Source organism: Stegodyphus dumicola, chromosome 7, assembly GCF_044657685.1.
Source record: "Stegodyphus dumicola isolate Sdum_Otavi_A_Nest chromosome 7, ASM4465768v1".
Lineage (NCBI taxonomy): Eukaryota > Metazoa > Arthropoda > Arachnida > Araneae > Eresidae > Stegodyphus > Stegodyphus dumicola.
The window spans coordinates 113,455,451-113,479,092 of NC_140774.1; the positions used below are offsets into that span (position 1 = coordinate 113,455,451).

Below are 23,642 nucleotides of genomic sequence, written 5' to 3' on the forward strand. Positions count from 1 at the left end.
TTATTGCTTTTTCGCACAACCTATTTCTGTGAACAAGGATTTAGCTCCATGTTATATTGGGAAAATATATACAGAACAAAATTAAAAGTGGATATTAATTTGCGATTAAAACTAATCGAAATAAGAACAGGCAAAAAGAAATTGATCTCTCTTAAACAGTGCTAAATTTCACACTAAATTTTAGAACTCAGTGTGAATTAATGTAATTTTATACATGAAATACGTATTTTATACATATTCTGAAATTAAAAGTTATAAATTAAACTGAAATTTTGATAATTAAAATAACTAATATTTAATCTGATATTTTTTATGTGTGCATATTTAATACAAATAGCCAATAGTTTGTACAAATTTGCAAAATATATGTTTTTAAATATTTCTATTGTGAAACTGAAAATTAATTATTATAAAAAGTAGTGATGGTGCTAAAGATTTTCAAATTTTGTTTAAATGGTACGCGTTAGTCTAAAGGTTGAGAACTGCTGCTCTAAACATAGAAAAGTAAGTTTTCCAATTATATACATCCGGTGTGGTGTGGTGTATTTAGTTATGGCAAAGCACACTAGAGCTATCTTCCTAAGGGGAGGGATGCCTTCGTGGAGGATTTTCTAAGGGAAACTCCCTCGTATACACGTTTCACATGGGGAAAACAACGAAAACGCCCATGCAGCCAGCCCGTTCGCGGGATATATACATCAGAAAGGGAAGTCGCAATTGTATTATTTTTGGATCAACTGTTCGCTTTTAAAAAGAAAGCTGACTTTAGCCTATAGTCTTTACTAATTAAAGAAACAAATGATTACAAAAAACTTTTTTTTTTGGTCTAGCAGAAGCAAATTTCAAAGCTCGTACTACCATGGTCATTAAAATGTTCTACCTCAACTGACACAAAACACTACCTGTGACACTTTGCTTTAATTTAATTTTTAAATGAAATTTATTTTTAAATACTATGTAATTTAAGTAAACTGCGGAAAGATATACACAAGATTAATGTATTGAAAGTTAATTATGGCAAAGGTGGAGGCTATAATAGAACTTACAGGCTATATAAAGCCTACGTTATATATAAGAATTCGCATGATTAACTTTATGAGCTTAAATTAGTAAACTTTTCTTGTATTTATTTTCTTTATAAATTTAGGAGAATACATTCCACATTTTCCAATTTTACGATGAAAAGGTTCACCATCAGGCAAAGGAGAAAAATTGTCAATTTAATTTGAAAATAAAGACTAACATTTTAATGCATCTAGCATACCGTAATAACTTTAATATTCAGAACTCGCCTAGAGCTTCAACAGTTTTTCTTTCTGTTTGAAACAATGACTCTCCAGCGGAAAATGCTTTGTAATCGCATAATTTCCTACTTCCCGAGTTTGAACTGGCTGTCGTGATTTCCAGACTTAACAACCGCAGATTTTTATTTTTGCTCGTGAGGATTAAAAGAATGGCTTATGTATATAGCTATGGATCATACAGCAGCTGACCGCCAATATTTGACAAAAAGTTCAAAACATAGGACCCGAACTTCTGAGGACATTTATGGTTCCATCTTAATTTTCTGGATACAGGATAACAATGGCTGCCATTTGCTATTAATTTTAAATCATAATGTAAACATATTTCCATCAGTTGTATTCAAAGTTATGAATGCAGTAAACAAATAAATTTGGAATAAAAAGTGTTATACGTTATTTAAACTTCAACATTTATTATATGCGGTTGTAAATATATTGTTAAGGTAGACTGCCTGAGTTATAAACCTTGTTCTGTTTCTAACAACACAGTTGCGATAAAACCGATTGAAGGAGAAATCTTGCCAAAGTAAGTGCCATTCTAGGAAGAAACGATGTGAGCCGCAAGCGTCAAAAAATAAAAACTACATTTTTGAAATTCCTGGAATTCCATTATCGTAAACGGAGTTCCTAAAAATAAATTTTTAACTGACAGAAAGACAGCCTAGCTTATATTTCCTATATGTTATGATCCGTGTTCCGATCAACACGAACCCAGGTTTATAAGTAAACAGGCAGTAAAGAAAAAATTGTTTTTCTCCTAGTAACAAGTAGTTTCATAAGAGGAAAAACCTCCGAAAGAAACTTTTAATGGTCTCTGACGTAAAGAATAAATATACAAATAATGAGGTCGAAAAAGAAACCTTAAATAGCAATAATTCGCATGTGAATTTTGCATTTCATACAAAGTGGATAACAGTGAGGTTTGAAACCACCAAAGAAGAATTGGTGAAATAAAAGTTTTGAACAGTTTTTAAGAAATCTTAATTTGGATATTTACTTTCTTTGGAACCTTAGTACTTTTAAATTTGGCAAGATGCTAATACAGTAAAGGCGAAATATACAGAGTGTGTGAATACATAAATTGGCAGTCAGAAGTGTAATTTCATTTGCTCTCACATTATACAGATTTAAAATTCAGTACCGTAACTATTTGAAAAACAATATATGTGATGAAATTTCAGTAAGAGTCGATACCAGCCTCCATACGAACAACCTATGCTATGTATTATCGGAATGGAAAAAAAATCTCTGATCTTATTAATATAATCCACCAATAAGTAGTTAATTTAAGGTCAATGCTTCAAAAACACTTTTAGATTTACAGCTGATTTATACCTTAAAGGTGAGTGTTTCAGTAAAAGAATTTATGACATTCCCGCCCGTACCCTAGAGTTGTACTTGATTAGAAACAGAATTATCGTATAAGGTTGTTGAAGAACTAATACATTCTTCGCCAAATTAATTATTTATATAAATAAATTTACATAAATAATTCGCATATTTAACATACAGAGATATATCAAGCGAAAGTAACATACTTAAATATTTTGGTTTAGTGTAGAAATATGCTGAAGTCGAATATGCTAAAGAAGTCAAAATATGCTAAACGGAAATGAAGCAAAGAAAACAATTAAGGATCTCAGGCTTTTTTTCGCAGCTGTTATTCCTCTGGTCAGGAGTCAAATCTGGCAGCATATAATAACCTTGCAGTTCCTGTTTTAAAGTAACAGTCTATATCAACTAGATTATCGACGGTCTAACACAGGTCAGGGAACGGGCGAAATGTTTTTCATTTCTCGAGCGGAAACATCTAATAGACTGAAATGAAATCTTCAATAAAGTGAACAAAATATTCAGCAACTGACTACAATACAGACATTGCTTTTAAAATATTATGCTTGACTGTAAGGTAATGGAAGACTTCTTAGCTTTCAGCTTCAGTAAGCAGAAGAGACTAGAAGTTCACAAATTCGTTATTCAGCATATGGATTTTCAGATTCTGATATTTCCTACTAAAGATATATTTATCAAGAAATATTCCTACCACTGTATTGCAGGGAACATCTGTTCAGAAAACCTATAATCATTCTCTTATAAAAAGTTCTACTTACCAACCATCTAATCTCGTCAATGTGAATCCGAATTGTGGATCTGTTGCGACACTGACTCTCACTGCAATTAATCCTGTTCTTTCCTTATTTACCACTCGACCTCTGATCACGGAAACACGGCTGAAAAGTAAGAAGCGATTCATTTATTTTAGTTTCTGAGTGAAAAAATAATTTGCTTTTCAAATACAATAATTTATAAGTAAATTTCAAATACTTTGGTTGTCAAGTGAAAGGGACCGTAGTCACACAAATTGTCTTATTTATTTATGATTCGTTAAGTTCGTATAAATAAATTGAATTCTCTAAGACGACTACTACCGCTTCCAGACATTTTTAGTTCTTGTAGAAGTGGTTGTTACAGGAAGTATGACCAATGATGTCAGATAGAATTATCTAATTATACTCTTAGAAAAAAGATAACTTTTTGAGATTGAGGTTATCATGAGCGTTTCAGTGTAGCAGGACTTAAATACATATGTTTATGCTTTGTTTTTGGTAACTTAGGAGTATCTTTAAATACAGAAGAATGACGCTTTACAAAAGTTACTAAAGACATTTTAAATATCCTTAAAAAGGACCTTTTTACTACAGACATATACTTTACAGTTAGATTAGTTTTGAGAATAAAATTTTATTTCTTTTTTTCGAAAAAGATAATACGTTAGGCTTTATTAAAAAAGAATGATATATTTTACAATAAGAATGCCTTAATTTGAATATATTTATCTTTAATATTATGTATATTTTAGTTATAGCATCCTTGATGTAATGTTGCAAAATAAGAAAATAGTACAGTTTTTGTTTGTTTCATTATTAGAATTTCAGAGCACAAGGAAAATAATGGTGCACTAAACATAAGCATATTTTCTGTCGTGTTTTGATTTCAACCATACAGCTTTTATGGATGAGTCCACGAACAGGATAGCAGAATAAAATATCACTTTTAACGAGATTTTAGTCAATATTAATGTTTTTGGTGATCAATAACTACCTAAAGCAAAATTTCAGTCTCACTGATATGTTGCATAATCGGCATTATTTCTTATTTTCTTTATCCTTTAAATTACTTTGGAATGACAATTAAAGTATGCGCCGCTTTCTTTATGCTTTCTTTTCTTTCTTTATGATTGTTAAATTTATGGTTAAATTAGATTATTAGTTCTATAAATTCAAATTATTGCATCTTCAAGCAATTTGACTGGAAGTTCAAGATCACTTTGTTTCTATATATTTGCCACGTTCTTCTGTAATGATTTTATACCCGAAATTCCCTATGTAAAACGAATAAAGTTTTTAAAATTTCTATCCTTTGCTTTAATAGAAATTACAAAATATTTATTGTTGAAATACGTGATGAGTGTAAATAATATTTTAAAGTTCATTAATTAAATTTTATTTGAAGACGTTTTAACCTATTATGAAAAAAGGTTCTACATGAAAGTACCTTTTTTAAAAATTTCATTATTAACTACTTTAACTCTCTTAGGATATAAATATTTATTTTTGCCTTTACAGTTTTTTATCTCAGTAAATGCTACCTGGCAGACTTGTACTTTGGTAAATTGTTTCTTTTAATCTTTTGAAGATGTGGGAAACTCTCACCAATTTATTTTAGAGGATTTTTATTTCTTTATTTTATTTTAATTTTCTTTTGTAAGAAATTCGAAAATCGATTCTAGAATTAGCTGTGACTAGCTATATTTCTTATTTGGTAACGCAGTTTGCGGAGTCTTTTTTCTCCTTTAAAAGATACGTTTGGAGTATTTTGTTCAATGAATAGTTCATTTCTTTTCATTTATCTAGCTTTCTTCCAATTTTAAAAATAATTCCCATGGTAAAGAACGTCTGGTATCGATCATATATTTTTCTTAGTAGCGCGATATTTTTAAGCCCTAGTTTATGAATTTAAAAAGGGCAATAAGTATAATTTCGTTTATTCACTTCAGAAAGAGGATTCCTCTGCATTTTTGTTCTTTAATAAATGTTGTCTTATTTTGAAGAAAATACTGCAATTAAATCAGAGACGGTTTTATAATTTATTTTATTTTAGCTAAATGATTGAGATGAAAACATCATCACGTTGGATAGCTTGCTTCAGTGCTTCTCAGTTAAGGGGATTACCAATTTTAAAACTATTCTTAATTGTAATAAATAAATTGCAAAATTATTCTCGTGTTTTTCTGTATGATTCGTACGTTTAAGAAAAAAATTGATTAGTAATTTTAAACATAAAAAATAAATTTTTGACTGTCTGAGGTTTAAAAGAATTTTTGTCTAACCAGAATTAAATCTAAAATTAATTTTCAAATATATGAAGAAAGAAAAAGAGAAATTAAAATAAAATAAAGGAAGGCAGACCCTCTGAAATAAATTATGAAGAGAGTAATTTTAAAATATTCTGTCCTAATTATCTCAAGTAGCAGAGCATAAACGTGAATTTAATTTTATGTAAACAATATATTTCTCTAAATAAGTTTAATTCAGAAAGTAAATTACAGATAATTGTTTTAGGCCAAGGATATTTTATTAAGTTCGAGATCTAAATACCCTTTGAAAAGACTACGTCACTCCGTGTCTGAACATAATACACGTAGTTTCTATAAATACCTATCTGAATCTTCACACATCGTTCAGCTTCTCACCGATAATTTTATCCTTGGTCATGGTGTATAAGGCAACCGTTTCCACCTCTTCATCGTCCGAAAATTATTGTCAACCAGACATAGACTCCCGTGCATTTGTTTGAATTTGTTATTCTGAGACTGGTAGCATCGTACCTTTTGTTATCAAAGTTGTTGCCTTTTTTTGTCCATCAGCAGTAATTAAGTTTATGAATTCATGTTCAAACAATTGGCAGCTTTTGACTGTGCTTGGGTGAGATAATGCTTTCGCTCCATTTACATAATTTCTCTGGCACATTTAAGGCGTTCTGCCATCAAAAAACATATTTTCTTCTTATTTTACACGGGAATGGGGATTAGGACCGAGCTAGAAGCATAAGGGCAAGTTTCAAGTTTACGAACCATCTTACTCTTGTGTTGCGACTCAACTCTTATCGCTACTGTAATGAAATAGGAAGGAGAGGAGTTATCTTTACACTGCATATACGTCACCTTCGTTAAGCAAGGTTTATCTTAACGATGATTACCATATGTTAATTTCAATAACACGAATTTTAGAAAATACTGAAACGTAGTTAAGCTAAGACCATAACAAATGCTTTCTGTAAGATGTCAGATTACGGCCTAAACGAGATAACAATCACTATCACTTCAAAGCTATTTATGACCACTGACTATCTTTTTCTCTATATGGCATTCTGATGGCATTAGTTACAGCTGCTGAAAGCGATCACATACTAAATACACGAGAAATGGTTTCAATACCTAGAGGAAAACTTCAAGAAATTTCGAGAGAAAGTAACTGATTAATCGGCATCAAATAGGTACTGGCGTGAATAACCGTGAGCAAGAGCTGGTTAATCGGTGTAAATTAGCAAAGAAATCCTACGCAAAGAAAAACATATTTCACATACTGAATTCGGGATACTTCAACAATGAAAGGCTCTGAATATTTTCTCATCACATTTTTACTTGCTTTTCTTTCTGGACAGTATTTTTCTAAATATTTTGGAAAATTCTTGATTACACCGAGTGTAATAGTAGAGCTTCTGTAGAAGGGAAATCGGAAAACTATAGTGTAGTAGGAACTGTACTATTAGAAGAAACTGTAGTATAGTAAGAAAATTTTATAACTGAAAATAAATATATTTTACGAGCAAATGAAAGACTTTGAAAAATTTTGTGCAGAGATCCATCTATAACAAATTACGATTACAGTCTATAAAATATACAATTTATTATTAAACGAAATTTCATTACTCATTTCTCCAAATGTAGGTCTTTAATTTCGCGAAGGTTTTACATAACTTTAAAATTAATCCTAAATAGACATGTATTTTTCCTCATAAACAATTCTAAAATACTTTTATATCTGTTAATTCATTTTTTAAACCAGTTATCAATTAATATTATAGTAGAAAATTCAAAACTGTGTTTATATACAGCTTATCTTAAATAGAACATAACAAACGGAAAATTAAAATTGTCATATATAACCAGTCGAAGAAATGAGACAAACATTACACAGAACTACGATTTCAAACAGCTAGCAGAAGAAATTTTATTACATTATTTTTAAAAAACTAAGTTTTAAATTAATGTGCTGTTGTTGCAGATTTCGTCGCACACTGATTAAAAGTGATATGATTAACGATTAAAAATTGAAAAATACAAGAAACAAAAGTAAAGGCATCACACGGAGCACATCAGCTCAAAGAGCTGATTCACAGAAACGTGTTGGCATTAAAATAAAAAGGGGAGGATCACACAAAAGGGATTTAGTCAGAAATTAGAAACAGTAGGTTTGGAGCAACAGGTGGGAGGGAAGAAAAAAATACAAAATTAGCAGACAGACATCACATAGTTACAAAAGGATAGAGAAGTGCATTCTTTAAAAATATTTTATATTTCAATGTAATATGAATACAAACAAAAATAATTAAATTTTATTCTTAATTCCGTGTATATGTGTATATTACACCATAATTTTCAAGTATTTTTGGTTCATATTAAAACAAAGAAAAAAAACTGTTTCCCGCTTTTAAAAGATTATGCTTTCTTAACGGATGTAAAGAAAACCTAAGCTTCATTTTTTAAATCACAAAGAAATCATAAGCTCTTTTTCGGTTTTACAATATGCATATTTCCTGAAATTATATTCAAAAATCGTGCATCTGATTGTTTAACAACTGAATATTATTAGTCAAAATTTGAAGGATAGTTTATACTGCTGTAACTACATTCAACCATATAAATTGTTTTGAAACAATTCTACTGCACAATTCAGGCAACGTGCATCTAGTTATATATCGGAACAATAAAAAAAAAAGAACGCTGGGTATATGCAATTGTCTCTTAAGCATTAGCTTGAGGCTTATTCTATTTAAAAATACTTTTGTGAACTAAAATAATTCGAGCAAAGGTTTTGAATTTTCGCAGAAAATTAAATAACATAATTTAATAAAGGATGAAGAAATTTTATGAAATAAATAAGCAACCTCTAATCAATATATTTTTAATTACATATTGTATGATGATTGTCAAGAAACATGTTATTTAACGATCCTATAACTTTAAATCTGTGAATGTTATTTTTAAATACTTTTTAAAAAGTTAGATCAATAATATTACATTAATTCTTATTTTATCTTTCAATCTTAAAGGAGTGGAAATTTAATTTAGATTTTAAAAGTTTGAAACATTTATTACATATACTTCAATATTTAAAAATGTTTTGATCTTTTTTAAAGAATGCAATAATTCACATAATAATTCTGAAATGGTATTCTTTGAACAAAGAAAAACTTAACAGCGAAATTTATAAACTATTTATCAAAGCAACAGACCAGTTTTGTAAATGATATATCATATGCATTATACTTACCTCTTTGCAAAAGCTGTCCAGAACTGGCTGCATTGGGAATAAGTAGGAGCAAAAAATTGTATAAACAATTAGCTCTAAATGAGCAACACAATACATAAAATACTATACATCTTTACAGCAAAATATTGAGAACTAATATCAGTAAGACCAATATTAAATACTCATATCTGTTTAAATACTTAAAATTCGTATTTGAAATTGAGTACTAATTTAATACCCATGAAAAAATTAATTTTTTATCTGCTGAGATATATACTACAAATTGGTGCTTATATATGCAATAATGAATATTTATTATAAATAAATAAATAGTAAAAATAATGTTTATTTTTCTTGCTATTATTTTATTTGATAGTATATTCTCCCTAAGATCAGCACACAGCACAGCTATTAGACAATGGTGCACAATTTATTTATTGATTACATCAGGGATCTAAAAAATTACTAAACCAGTTCAATAATTCAAAAAAGGAAAGTTACTTAGCATTTCGTAAACCAGCATTTATTATAAAAACATTTTTCAATAAAATGTCTTATTAGTAAATGATATACACGGGTTGGGTAGAAGCGCCTAAAGATGATTTAAAACCCATGTCCTTTGCTATGTGAATTAACAACACCATCCTGCAGATCACAATGAAACTCTTACCTCGGAGTTCAATTTAGCGTAAGACTCTGCACCATGTTATTGCCATAGAGGTATTTCTTCGAATAACGTTTCTAACGGCCACTCAAAGGGAGTTTCGTAAGCAGACCAACCCACGAGATGCACCATCGCGCAAAGCTATTAAGAGGGTACCGAGCTTTAGATATCAGACACACTGAATGACTTGAAACAATGCCTTAAGCACCAGCCTGAAACATTTCGCAGGATATTATACTATAATGGATAATGTTCAGGTTCCGAAATCGACTCCAACAATGCCTGTGGTCTAATAGAGACCATTCAAAAGACATTGCTCTTAAGTAGACGCAAGAATGCTAAATGTAAATACTTTTCTGTCAAGAATAAATACATCTCTTTAAAACCCATCAATGCATAATCAAACAATTATTAGTTTAACAAAGACAAAATGCTCATTAGTAAATTGACCGGGCTTACAGACTTAATTTAGAAACTTATAGGTTTAATTTAGAAGGACTGTAGCCTTTGCAAAGTGTTAAATCTATGTTAAGTAGACAGAAACTGTAATAAACCTAGAATTTTAAAATGCAAAATCAAAAAATAAAACTGCAGATTAGCAATTTCATTTCACTAGGTATTTTTGAAATTTTGATGGGAGAACCATTCTTACAATAAATAATATAATTAAATTTAGGCGCCGTGGATTATTATTTTTACATTCTGACCAATTTTTTTTCATAATTTGAATAAACCAGAAAATGATAATATTTATAATTTTCTGATAAGTTATATATGTATATATATATTTTCCTATTATATGTAAAAATATCAGGAAACTGTCTTTGTAACAGCTTTCACGAAAACTACGATGACGCTTCTTGAGCTTTAAAATTCAACTAAATTTAATATCAAAATCGTAAAAAACAACCTTATATTTAGCGTAGGTATAATGAAACACTCAATCGATTTCGAGGGCAGCTAAAGGTCCCTCCTCATCAGGAGAAAGAAATACATAGAAAGAAGAAAATAGGAATCACAGAAACAAGTGGTGCTTATCAGCACTGCACGTGGTTATAACTAGATTTTTAATCAGAGTTGCACTGGCCGCCTACTTTTACTGAGCCAGGCTGTCTGATCAAGCATAAAGAAATATTAGCGAAGTTAAAATAGGGAGCGAGGGGCAAATGCACATTACGCTCAAAATCTGAACTTCAAATAATGGAAAGCAACTACTGAACGGATTTTTATACCCTCTGGTAGTACCAAGTGCGAGGAGGTAACGCCATCTATCGGCAAAAATAATTGAATTAAGACAGTAGAATTTTAAAGGCATTAGGAAGGACTGGATTGGACTTCAAATCATTAACTAAACTTTCTAAATCTTTGTGAATGTGAAAAGCCTCAAGAAAATCCAATTCGCCTATGGAAGAAGCCTTTTGGATGATTTTTGCAGACCCAAAATCAAAATTATGGTTAAAAGTCCAGCTATGATACGCTATTGAAGACTTGTTAATTTCCCCTTTTTTGACATAAGATTCATGTTCCTTGATACGAAACTTCAACGCTCTTTTTGTTTGGCCAATATATCTTAAACCACACTGACATGATATACTATAAATTCCCCAAGAATTCAAGACAGAAACGCAATCTTTTAGAATCGAAGGGTGAATTTTATTAATAGGGGAGAAACCGATATTCTTATACTCCCCTTCCTCGATATTCTTATAATCCGCAATGAAACCGATTTTAGCACCACTGTGTACCGTAAACCCTTTGCAGTTTGTTTACCACCCCATGCCAAGTCATGCCACCCTGTTAAGCAAAAAATGGCTTCTTTTTACTATTATGTTTTCCGCGCGCTAAAAGTTTGTTCCTCTGAATCTTTGCTTACCAATGAACTTAATTATTTGAGAGCAGTTGCGATTGACCGTGGATTTTCTCCCGTGATTATTGATAAAGCCGTCAAAAAATTTTCAGATTCCCATCAAAGAAGACATTCCACTGTTAGAAATAATATCAATGACCTTGTAGTGCTTCCATTTTATCCTTCTGTTAGCTATAAAATTGCACGGATTCTCCAGAAATTCAATTTTCAAGTCGGTTTCTCCCCTATTAATAAAATTCACCCTTCGATTCTAAAAGATTGCGTTTCTGTCTTGAATTCTTGGGGAATTTATAGTATATCATGTCAGTGTGGTTTAAGATATATTGGCCAAACAAAAAGAGCGTTGAAGTTTCGTATCAAGGAACATGAATCTTATGTCAGAAAAGGGGAAATTAACAAGTCTTCAATAGCGTATCATAGCTGGACTTTTAACCATAATTTTGATTTTGGGTCTGCAAAAATCATCCAAAAGGCTTCTTCCATAGGCGAATTGGATTTTCTTGAGGCTTTTCACATTCACAAAGATTTAGAAAGTTTAGTTAATGATTTGAAGTCCAATCCAGTCCTTCCTAATGCCTTTAAAATTCTACTGTCTTAATTCAATTATTTTTGCCGATAGATGGCGTTACCTCCTCGCACTTGGTACTACCAGAGGGTATAAAAATCCGTTCAGTGGTTGCTTTCCATTATTTGAAGTTCAGATTTTGAGCGTAATGTGCATTTGCCTCTCGCTCCTTATTTTAACTTCGCTAATATTTCTTTATGCTTGATCAGACAGCCTGGCTCAGTAAAAGTAGGCGGCCAGTGCAACTCTGATTAAAAATCTAGTTATAACCACGTGCAGTGCTGATAAGCACCACTTGTTTCTGTGATTCCTATTTTCTTCTTTCTATGTATTTCTTTCTCCTGATGAGGAGGGACCTTTAGCTGCCCTCGAAATCGATTGAGTGTTTCATTATACCTACGCTAAATATAAGGTTGTTTTTTACGATTTTGATTGTCACATTAGCGTGTTTCTCTTCTAGTCTAAATTTAATATGTTTAGAAAACATTAAAGAGGGGATATTTTTAAATCCGAAAGCTGTATTATATTTTGTCTGTATTTGCACTTATGATTTTGTATTAATTTGCTAAATATAAATTATGTAGATTTGTACTCCTAAAACGCAAGTTGATAAATTTCCAAAAAAAGATACATGTGGATTTTCATTTGAGCAAGCAAATTTAGTAAGTAAAATTCAGATTCTATAGCACGCATATCTATGTTATCATGCTTTAATATTTGAAAACCAGAATTAAAATGCAAAGTAAATAAGATGTCTTACTCTCAGAAAGCAAAAGACTCCTGGGAAGTCAATGAAATTGTGGTGAATAATAATATATGTAAAAACCCTGTAAAATGTAAAGATCTGACCTCTAATCAAAATTATATATTTCGGCCTAACTCTATTTTTTTCATATCTGCTATCATCTCAAATGAAAATGCATTTACAAATTCACAAAATACAATGCATAGGAAGAAGTAGATATTTAAAATCATATTTCATAGCCATTGCAAAAGAAATTGCAAAGTTTCATTCTTTAGAAAATCTGAGAAACGTTCCAAGCAGCAAAACCAGAAAGACTGCTAATAAACCTATGAACTATCACCTTTGTTTCTGTTTCATTTATACAATCAATATACGATATTAATAAATAACAACAAATATATCAGACGTAAAAGCAATAAAAAGTTAATAATTTTGTTTCCATGAAGATGAAAAATTTGTAGAGACATTAGGTATTATTTAACCAGGAGAGATGAAAAATGAGCAATGCCCTCGCCGGGACTCCAACCACGAACCTCTCGAAAATGCGCCGAGCGTGCTGACCAGTACACCACGAAGGCTTGCTAAGAAGGCAGGAGAAATATATTATATACTTCTCCTTTTAAAGGGAGACTGGGGATTAGGGGACCCAATGCAGAATCCTGGTGGTGGAGAATCATCATTCATCACTTTTTTAGTTCGGGAGGTACTGTAGAGACATGAATTTGTGAAGCAGGAGAGATGAAAAATGAGCAATGCCCTCGCCGGGACTGGAACCATGGACCCTGTCGAATACGCGCTGAGCGTGCTGACCGCTACACCACGAACGCCTGCTAGGAAGGCGGGAGAAATACCTTATAAGTTATTTATAATATTTTATTAGTTTATGTATAGAAGACTCGTGAGAGAGTAGTGTTACCGTTGTACCACGAAGGCATGCAAAAAGGAGTACAAAATACCTTATATACCCCCTTTTAAAAGGCGACTGGGGGTGAGGTGACCCAATCGACAAATATTGGCAGTAATGTATTATGGTCCACCGCCATTCAGTTTGAAAGCCATGTGTAGAGTCATTAGGTTAGTGCGAAGCGGAAGATGTAAAAAAATGCGCTGTGCCTTCGCCGGGACTCAAATCCTCGACCTCTCGAACACACGTCGAAAATATTTCCACTTACACCACGAAGCCAAGCGGAAAGGAGGGAGAAACTACCTTATATACTCCCCCTTTTATAGGGCGACTGAGAATAAGGGGCCCAGTCGCCAAATCCTGGTGGTAACGAGTTGTCGTCCACCACCATCTTTCGGGGGGCCATTTAGAGGGTCATTCGTGTTTTTGAAAGAAGGAGAAGTGAAAAATGTGCAGTGTCCTCACCGGATTCGAACATGGACCTTTCGAATACGCGCCGAGTGTGCTACCGTTACAACAAGAAGGCATACTGAAAGCCGAGGAAAAATATATTATAAATATGAGGACTGAATTAACTTTATAACTACAATTAATATTTCGATTTTATTGTCATTTTCATCTATTTTCATCAACTATGAAATGAAATGCGTTTAGCATCAAAGACGCAGGAAGTACATTGCAATGCTTAGTAAAATTATAACGTTATCGCTTAAAATTATAGTCAAGTGTCTCAAACTTATAAACTATTTCGATGAATTATGATTATTAACTATTTTGACACAAATTAATGAAGACAAAAATATCTGCACATACAAAAAACATTAAAAAACTATTTATATCAGGTAAACTATATGCCAACAAGTAAAACAAAGCGTGTCGTAGTAATCAGTGCTTACATTTCTTATCATAACTTTTGCATTAATTATTTGAATAATGAATACCGCTCTTCTTGTTTTTTAATACATGATAAATGATTTATTCCAAAGGAAGCCAAATCATTTTCTTATTTTCAGTACTTTAATTATATCAGCAGAGTTCTGATTTTTGTTCTTGCGATTTTGTTTCTTTCATTTCTTAGATTACATTTTAATAAAATTAGCAATCGCGTTATTTTGCATGTTTTCTTTGTAAGGATCTTAAGTTTTACTAACGTTTATTTGATTTTAAATCTTTACTATCACTTCTTATTTACTACTTCCGCCCAGAATTAAAAGCTTTAAATTATTTATGCAAATTTATCTTGCGAACGCCAAGTACTTAAGTTGTGGCTTTTTGCCAAGCAAGAGAGAGGAAGGAGTTAGTAGAAGCAGGCCGCTTGCCTTAGCAGTTTTACTCGGTTGCTGGTTGCCTTCAAGGCCAGAGGTTTAATCCTCTTGATAATTTTAAACGTGTCGTAGTGTTAACAGTTCTCTGTACTACATACGGTCTTTCTGTTAATATACTGCCAATCTTCGAGTACACACTTGTTTATTAATCCAAAGTTAGTTTAGTTAGAATTTAGTTAATATTTTTATATTCTTACGTTCAGACCACAAGTGGTTGGTCTCTGTATTCCGAAGTCCGGAAATCATTGTAAAGAGAGAAAAATAAAGGGTTGCGTATACCCTTCCTGTGTATCTTGTCTACTTCCCACGTTTATTGAACATAGCTTTAGTAAGCTCCCTGTTCCGAGTCAGGTCATTTAAATGTTCCCCAAGCAAGTAAGGAGGAACACTGAACCTGATATCTTTTCTAAATTTCCTATTAAAAGAAACCACTTAGTTAAAATACCTTCAGGAAGCTGAATACCTGCAACTATTTAATTTATGCAAAATAGTTTGAAAATTGCTCCTGTCATTTTATAGTTAACCTTTTTGCATTTCAAGATATTTCTAGAAAAGCAATAACTCGAGTGCAAATGAGTAATTTTTCGGAAAATGCAAGAAACCAAATGCATAGTATTTATTAACTGTAATTCCAAATGAGGGAAAAAAGGCTTACGAAAAGGGGGAACAAGTGTACTTTTTAGTAAACTGAATTACTTTTAAATGGTATAACTAACAAATAAATGTTGTTAAAATAGTTGACACATGGAGGAAAACAAAAATTTCTGAATTATTTGCTACGTTACTTCTTTAATGGTTAGCAGATTTATTTATTATTTTATAGAATGGTCAAGATTTTATGCCTTCTAGATTACTTTTTTAAAAGAACTAGTCCAATTTAGTAATTATATCGTTGCTTTTCCTGAACAGCAATATATTCAGCTTCTAATAGAATGCTAGAGTTAATAGCGATGAACTAAGATTAAGATGGAAACTGCTGAACTTGTGCTTTTATCATCATTAAACTGAGATGTCATGGATTTCCAGGTTGACAGCTAAGGACTCGGTCTTTTGGGGAAGTATGCATATTGCTGTTCACGAAAGGGGTAGAATAATGGCGGGAAACGAGATGTATGAGAGAGAGGTACCCTTCCAGAGTGATTTGTCTTCCACTGGTAAAGGCGTAATGTGATTAGTCCAGCAGTCCTGTATTAAGACTCTAGTCTTAGTCTAATCACGTATTGGAATTTACCAAGTTCGTGATTTAGAAGAGGGTCACGTGTTCTTTGCCAAATTACTCGAAAGCGAAACTATTTACTTACGCTTCTTAGTACAGCAGATAACGATTTGAGGTTTCTTCTCCCTTGCTTCTTTCTGGACCAAGAATAGATACGTAAATTACTGAAAATTTCCATTTGGAACACATTTCAGGGATTGAAATTTAGATGCATTAATGTTAACTACATGTTATTAATAGTAGAATGGGCATTGATAAATGTTGAAATAGAATAGCATTCAAAAGGCTCTGTATCTTAATTATTTATAATATAATAATTAAAAGAAGAAATGCTTTAAGCGATTATATTTAGCTAAGAAATACGATTTATATTTGTTCAAGTTTTGCATTCATGTGATCACGTACAGCATTTATAGAAGGTGGTTTGCATAGCATTAGAATCTATGTGACCTTATACAGCATTTTTGTAAGATTTTACAAAATGAAAAGTTATGTGTTTTAGTATTTACTCTCATTAATTTGAATTTTATTTTAAAATCTATTCATTGTCAACTAATATCTGTTTGTTGAAGTATTTTAAACATTACATATATCATAAACATAACATTTCCTTTTAATAATAACTTAACTTTCAAAAGCTTTATTATTAAATTATTTGCCAAATTTGACAATTCTAATTTTTGAGGACGAGCAAGCACAATGACTTCTCTCGAATTAAGAACAAACAAACTGCTGATCCCTTGAAAACTGTAGCAACTACTAAGATACTTTTGAAACTCAGTAGTTACCAAATTGCTGACAGCTTTGGATGTACCATGTGTTTCTATAATGAAACACAAAGAATAATTTCTATAATTTCTATAATGTGATCTAAACACAAAGTGGATAGATGTTTACGATCGTCACTCAGTTGCTACCCCTAAAACAGATCACAATTTTAGATATGGTTCAAAACAGGACACTAGCAGGAAAATTCTTAATCTAAAACTGCAGGCTCTATACTATAACAAAGCTCAGTGATGAGCCAAAAGACAATGATTAGAGATCCGAACTGACAACGATAGACAACGATTCTTTGTGGGCACGCAAAATCATTCCTGTCACATAAATCCATACCAGTCATAATTACGAATGTACAAAAATGCTATATGTTATGCGAAAATGGCTAGTAAATGAGGTTTGAAATGATATTCCATAAGTGATGACAGAATAAACAGAAATAAGTAAAAAATTTCATCGTGACTGCAGTGTTCTTATAATGAAGCATAATTCTTCTATTATGGTATGATCTTCCGCTTTCATCAGAAAAAACCCCAGTATTATTCATTTTACACAGAAAGAGAAATCACGAAAGTAAAAATGTTTTGAAAGAAAGAGGTCTTCTGCAAAGTAGAATCAGAAGATGAATCAGAAGATGTATCAGAAGATGCAAACTCAACTACTGTGTGTAATAACAGTATTATTCAAGTAAATATCGGTGCTAATAATTTCTGGGCAATCATTTCTTCAGGCATGAATCCAGCGGAACTATTTGAATATGTGAGAAAACATTCCGTGAAAATGTTCTTTCTACAAAATATGTATTGATAAGAAACCGCAATAACGAAACCACTGATCTAAAGATATATGACTATCTATAAAACAATATTCCTCAAAATATAGAACTATCACTACTGCTAAGAAGACGAACACATATTTTTGTATATATTCTATTTTGCCAGTTTTTAAAATGCTAAGCTCTCATTGTTTATTTAATAAAAATATTTGCAATAAGCAAAATGTTTCTTTTTTCATAAAAACTATTGTATTTTTATTGAGCTCTCACATCGAAAACTAACAAATCACGTGTTTTTTAGAATAATTTGATAAGGTATTAAATGATGATTTTTCCACGTATGTGTATGCTTGTACATTTAATTAAGATTTATTATAAAACCTTGGTTTCATTTATTTATTTATTTATTTATTATTATTGTTATTTTTAGCTCCCTGGAAATGTCACTGAATTATTTCAGAACAAACATAAATTGCCTAAAGCCAAATAATACTTGAAAAATTATTTTGTGCAAATAATTTAATTTTGAAGTTTCGGGCTCTAAATACAGATTCTAACATTAAATAATACACCAGTACATGTAATAAATAATTTACTATTTAAATTTACTGTTAGACTGCCTGGTCAACCAGCAAAGTTTTCAAAATGTATACACATATATTTACAGGAAAACAAATTAATGAAAAATAATCCTGAGATTCTTCTAGAGAATAATATTCTATCTAGTCTTTTTCTAGAACAATATCCAAATATTGGCCAATAGCTAACGGTAGGCTATTTATTAGGTGCTTCCATAATACAGAGACCGCTGTTTCCGGTCTTAGTAGTGGCTAACGTCTATAATGGATAATGCCCGCCATTGGGAAGAGAGAAAAACTTATTATTGTATTTGAATTTTCTTACGTAAAATGGCATATAAATGCAAATACCATTATTTTTCAAGTTAAAAATATGTAAGAAAATTTCCTGCATTTCAACATAGTTTGTGATCGTAGATGAAACATTCTAAACATTAATTTTATTAAAGGATAATTCATACTATTTGTTGCACACGATTTCTAAAATTATCTTATAAATATTAAACAGTTAGAGTTTTAAACGTGTAATTCGTTAAACCTTAATCGATCAGGTTTAACGAATAAGGTCAGAATTTTATTTCTTTAAAACTAGAAGGAATGCAATTCTGCTGTTGTTTTTTCTTTCAACGCAGCTCGAAAAGTTTATCTTTCACTAAGCTTTTGAGCAATTTAGGTATTTGATATGTCACAGTGACATACCTTCTTTCGTGGTTTTAAACTGATCGATATCCTGAAGAAAAATTTCAAACCTTTTTTGCCAGACTTAGAAATTTATTTGGATTTGTTATTTGTAACATTTTTTCTCTTTTCTGAGGGTAGTCAAAGTTTTTATAGTTAGAAAATATCCAGCTGTTTCATGCAATGTGAATGAAGATTTCATTTTACAAAAAATTTAGAGAATTTGTTTCTTTACTGCATATAAAGCTCTTTGAATTCAGAAATGTTTCTCTAAGTATGATAAACAACCTTTAAATAGTTTTATTTCCGTATTTTAACAGTAAAACACAGTTTGACTTAAAATAACAGATTTATCTGTATAAAATAGTTATATTTTTAATATTATTCGTTACTAAAGAGCCTTGACACCTTTTAACGTAGAACTGGAGAATACTCATTAAATTATTTTAATTTAAAATTAGAAAAATTTAAATGAATGAAATAAATTCAAGAAACAAGAATTTGAAATGTTATTAAGAAAGAATTTTATTGGAGATTAAAAAAAATTATGCAGTATGTTTATTTCAAAGCCAAGCACAAAAAAAGGGAGGGGCTTTTTAATTGTAAATTTTAAAATAAATATGCATATATTATTAGAAGATAAAGCTCTTTTTATAAGAGAAAATATAAAATAATCTGAGTCTTGCAAAAATTTCATTTTTGATCTCAGAAATATTTAGCATGATTAATTATCATTTGGTGAAATAGTTACTTATAAACACAGCAAAATATCGATGCTTGTCTTGTGTGTATAAATTAGAAAATCCAAAAATATTTTCAGACTTATCAATTATTAAGAAAATCTCTTAAGATTACAAAACCTTATCGAAAGTGAAGCGAGAAAATCTTTGACATACCCGAAAAGGAAAAGTATGATAAGATTTGTTACAGCTGCCTGCATTACATTACATAGCCGTATGTAACTGTATTGTTGTCAGCAAAATTATCAAATATTAAACATTTAATATAATTGACTATATAATACTTGAATTAAAATACAAATATTTGATAACTTTTAAATTCAGATAATTTTGCTAGCTTAATAATTTATTATAGACATATTAGTATCCTACTTGTATTCGCAATGGCTCGAAATCTCGCTCTTGAATGTCTTTCGAAATTTTGTTTGCTGCTCGCATTCTTTAATCTAAACATTTGAGAATTTAGTATTCTGAAACTAGACTGATGATATACTTTTTATCTGAAACGAATAGATGAGTATGACCTGCTTTGTTACACAAATTTTAATTTGCGTTTTCATCGGTGCTGATGGTTTAAAAGACTTTTCTAACATGCACATTTAAGACGAAGAAAAAACATATCGTGCTTGGAAAGAGAGATATTTAGAATTAAAGAAAGGATTACAAATGGAAATATTTTGTTGAACTTCAACATCATGCTATAAATGATACTGGAAAAGCGTACTTGAAATCAAGCTGACTTACGATTCAGCTGAGAGTGTTTGGATTCATAAAATAAATATATTTATAAAGAAAACAAAGGTGTGAACTGCATCGAAGAGATTCGGATCAGGCAAACCAATTAGTCAAAATGATAAAGACTGTCAGTCCTCGCAAAAGGCAAATACCTGCTAAATTAAATTTACGTATTTCACTTACAAAGTGTCATTTTAACGAAACGAAGTTATCTGAACGAAGTCAAATGAAATGACCTATTATAAGCACTATTAAAAAGTAGAATGGTAAAGAAGAATACTTGTTTATACTTGTTTATTCCATGTTATTTCTGGAAGTATCAAATGCTTCGTTGCAATTTAATGCAGATTTAATTGATTGGGCTCCCTGATTGACTTAATGTCGGTAGTACTGATTGTTTAATGCTTTCTGAAAGAAACAAATATTACACTTGCATCATCTACGCGTGACGAGATATAAAAATTTTTGTCACGAGATATTAAAGTTTTACATAATCTTACTGTCTCCCGCGATCAGTAGAATTCTGATGTCGTTCAACGGCCATTTCATTTGTCACAACCCAATGCAAACTTTTTTTGCATCTACAAAAACCTGAAGAGTGCGATTAGGCTGCAAACAATTAGTAAAGATGCTACTAATCGTAGATGATTTGTGTGATTAGCCTTTTTGTCCACATAAAGTGGACAAAAAGAGAATGGTCTACAGTTCATTTTAGTGACGAATGCAAATTTAGTTTCGTAAGATGGGGTACAATACATCATCCAGAAAACAAAATAAATAGTCTATAGTATTTTATTCTCAATTTAAAGCAAGTTGGCGCCGGCATATGTTTGGAAATGTTTCTTGTCTAAGGGTATCGAATTTCTACATACTACAAATGACGTTTAAGTACAGTGCTGAAAAATCAATGCTATCTTATGAAGAGAAGAATTATAACTAAAAATAGTTTTTCAACAACATAATGACCACTGTCATTGCTCAAATATTATGAAAGAATATTTATCCTGTTGAAAGTTAAAGTTTCGTAATGGTCAAGTCCTGATTTATATCCCAAACATCATTAGTAAAAAGACCTTGACAGAAGAATAGGAAGTTAGAATCATTTAAATGTCGATGCTTTATGAAAAGAAAGAAAATTAGTTTTTAAACTATTTTGCCAGTAGTAAGTAATTGAATTAATTGCAAAAGATATTGCGCATTTTTAAACCACCAAAAATTTCTAGGAAGATGCCATCGTATTATTCTTCGTTAGAATACTTTTCTTGTAATTTTTTTATGTCAAAAGAATTTTGAGTGAATATTAAATTCATTTATTCGTTTTAAGGAATATATTCTAGACATTTCTCTAAGATTTAATATTTTATGTGTTTGGCATATTTTATTTTCAAACGTGGAAAATTACGTAAAACAGCGATAAATTCTTGCAATAACTGGATTTGTTTTTCTGAAAACAATTTCGAGCGGTGCTGTATAGCTAATTGGATAGCAGAGGGATATCAGTTAGGAAACTGTGTTTGATACTGTATGGCAAAAATACATTTTCTCCAGCTACTATAAAGAGAGAAAAATCGACTAATATTTAAATAATCTTTACTTTAACAGCTCTCTTAATCTTAACAAATGCCTTCAAAACTTCATACATGTTCGCAAGTTAATTAACCAACCGAAGTCACTTTTAAAATTTCTTTGCACGTACAAAGGGAAGATATTGCATCTTTCAACAATATTAGAAGCAAGCATCGTCTTTGCAAAGGTGAAATTATTTATTGCCTTTGGGAATCACTGACTTTCCCTAAAGAAAGAAAGGCATTACCATAACTCAAATTCTTCCTAAAATTTATGCGAAGGGAATGCTTTTACATTATCTTACAAATGTCATAATAATTCAGAAATATTTTGTAGATTTTTGTGCTTTTCCATTTACTATTTAGCAATGAACTTTTAAAATAAGTTATGTATGAACATGAGTTTCCTCTGCTAGGCTCAATCATTTGCAAGAATTTGATCTATTTGAATATACTTTGGTTGATATGATGCTATCGTCTTAAGGAATTAGGAGATAACCTCGCTGCCATATGGATAGGCAACTCTAAATAACATTTATTGCATTTTCGTTTTATATTATAATATTAAATAGTAAGTGCCGCCCAGACGGTATAATGGTTATGGTCGCCGACTGCGATCCCAAGAAATCCGGTTTCGAATTCTGAAGAAGGTTGTAACTGTCCGTCCTTCCATAGGTAGCAACGGTGGCAGTCTATTAGGCGTCTTCGCAATCAAATAGCCACCACTTCTGGCCTCAGGAATGGCCATTGTCAAATAGGCAAGTAACCGAAATTACATTACAAAAACTTATGCTAATTAATTTAACGAATGCTTTATTAATTTCCTAAAAAATTTCAAATCCGAATTTATCCAAAACACCGAAGTTCAACATTTAATTACTTTTCTTAAATATGCTTTCGCATTTCTAAACTTTCTAAATTAAAAATTAAAAATAAATATATAATTCAAATACCATATGCACTGAATTGTTATTTTTACTTAGTATCAGAATGTAATATATAATGAAACAGAATATGTGAGGGTAAGCTGTAACATTATCATTCAGGAAGTTAGAAGAGTTACATTTTTGTCTTCCGTTTCATCCAACGCTGTTCAGAAACATTCAACAAAGAAAATACTTTGTTACTGAGTTACCAGTGAAGAATATATATCATAAAATAACAGTACGAGATATTTCGCGAAAGATTTTCAAATTCGAAAACGCATTGCTTATATTAAATACGGCCTCACTTTAATGAATTCCTATATTACAACGGATCTGTGATGCGCTTTTTACATACATGAAAAGTCAAGTATCTAATTGTAACACATACTGATTAAAATAGGTAATAAATATGTGCATTAATATACTATGGTACACTTTTGTAACAACATTATACATCAAATTAAATATACATCGTATTAACTTCCGTAAGATGAACTCGCATCAGTACCGCAACTTTTAAGATGCTTTACAGGAAAATAGTTATCACGATAAATTTACGCTATATTTTTTATAGAGAAGATGTTATGAAAAGGGCAACAGGAAACGTTTTGGCACCTATGTTAATTTTAAATTCATATTTAGTAATTTGATCATTTCAGTTCTTTAAATTAAATGTATAT

The 23,642-nt window shown here is 31.0% G+C and overlaps 1 protein-coding gene across 2 annotated transcripts in view; it reads right to left on the minus strand.

Moving 5' to 3' along the window:
• LOC118183119 (teneurin-a-like) overlaps positions 1 to 23,642 on the minus strand; it is a 1,514,249-nt gene that overhangs the window by 283,301 nt on the left and 1,207,306 nt on the right. The window contains exons 18-19 of one of the 2 annotated variants that reach the window (XM_085820730.1): positions 8,921 to 8,947; positions 3,416 to 3,535 (exon numbers count right to left, since the gene is read on the minus strand). In XM_085820730.1, coding sequence (XP_085676856.1) covers positions 3,416 to 3,535; positions 8,921 to 8,947 — 147 coding nt within the window. The remainder of the gene's footprint in view (positions 1 to 3,415; positions 3,536 to 8,920; positions 8,948 to 23,642) is intronic. The other variant, XM_085820731.1, reaches the window with a different exon arrangement.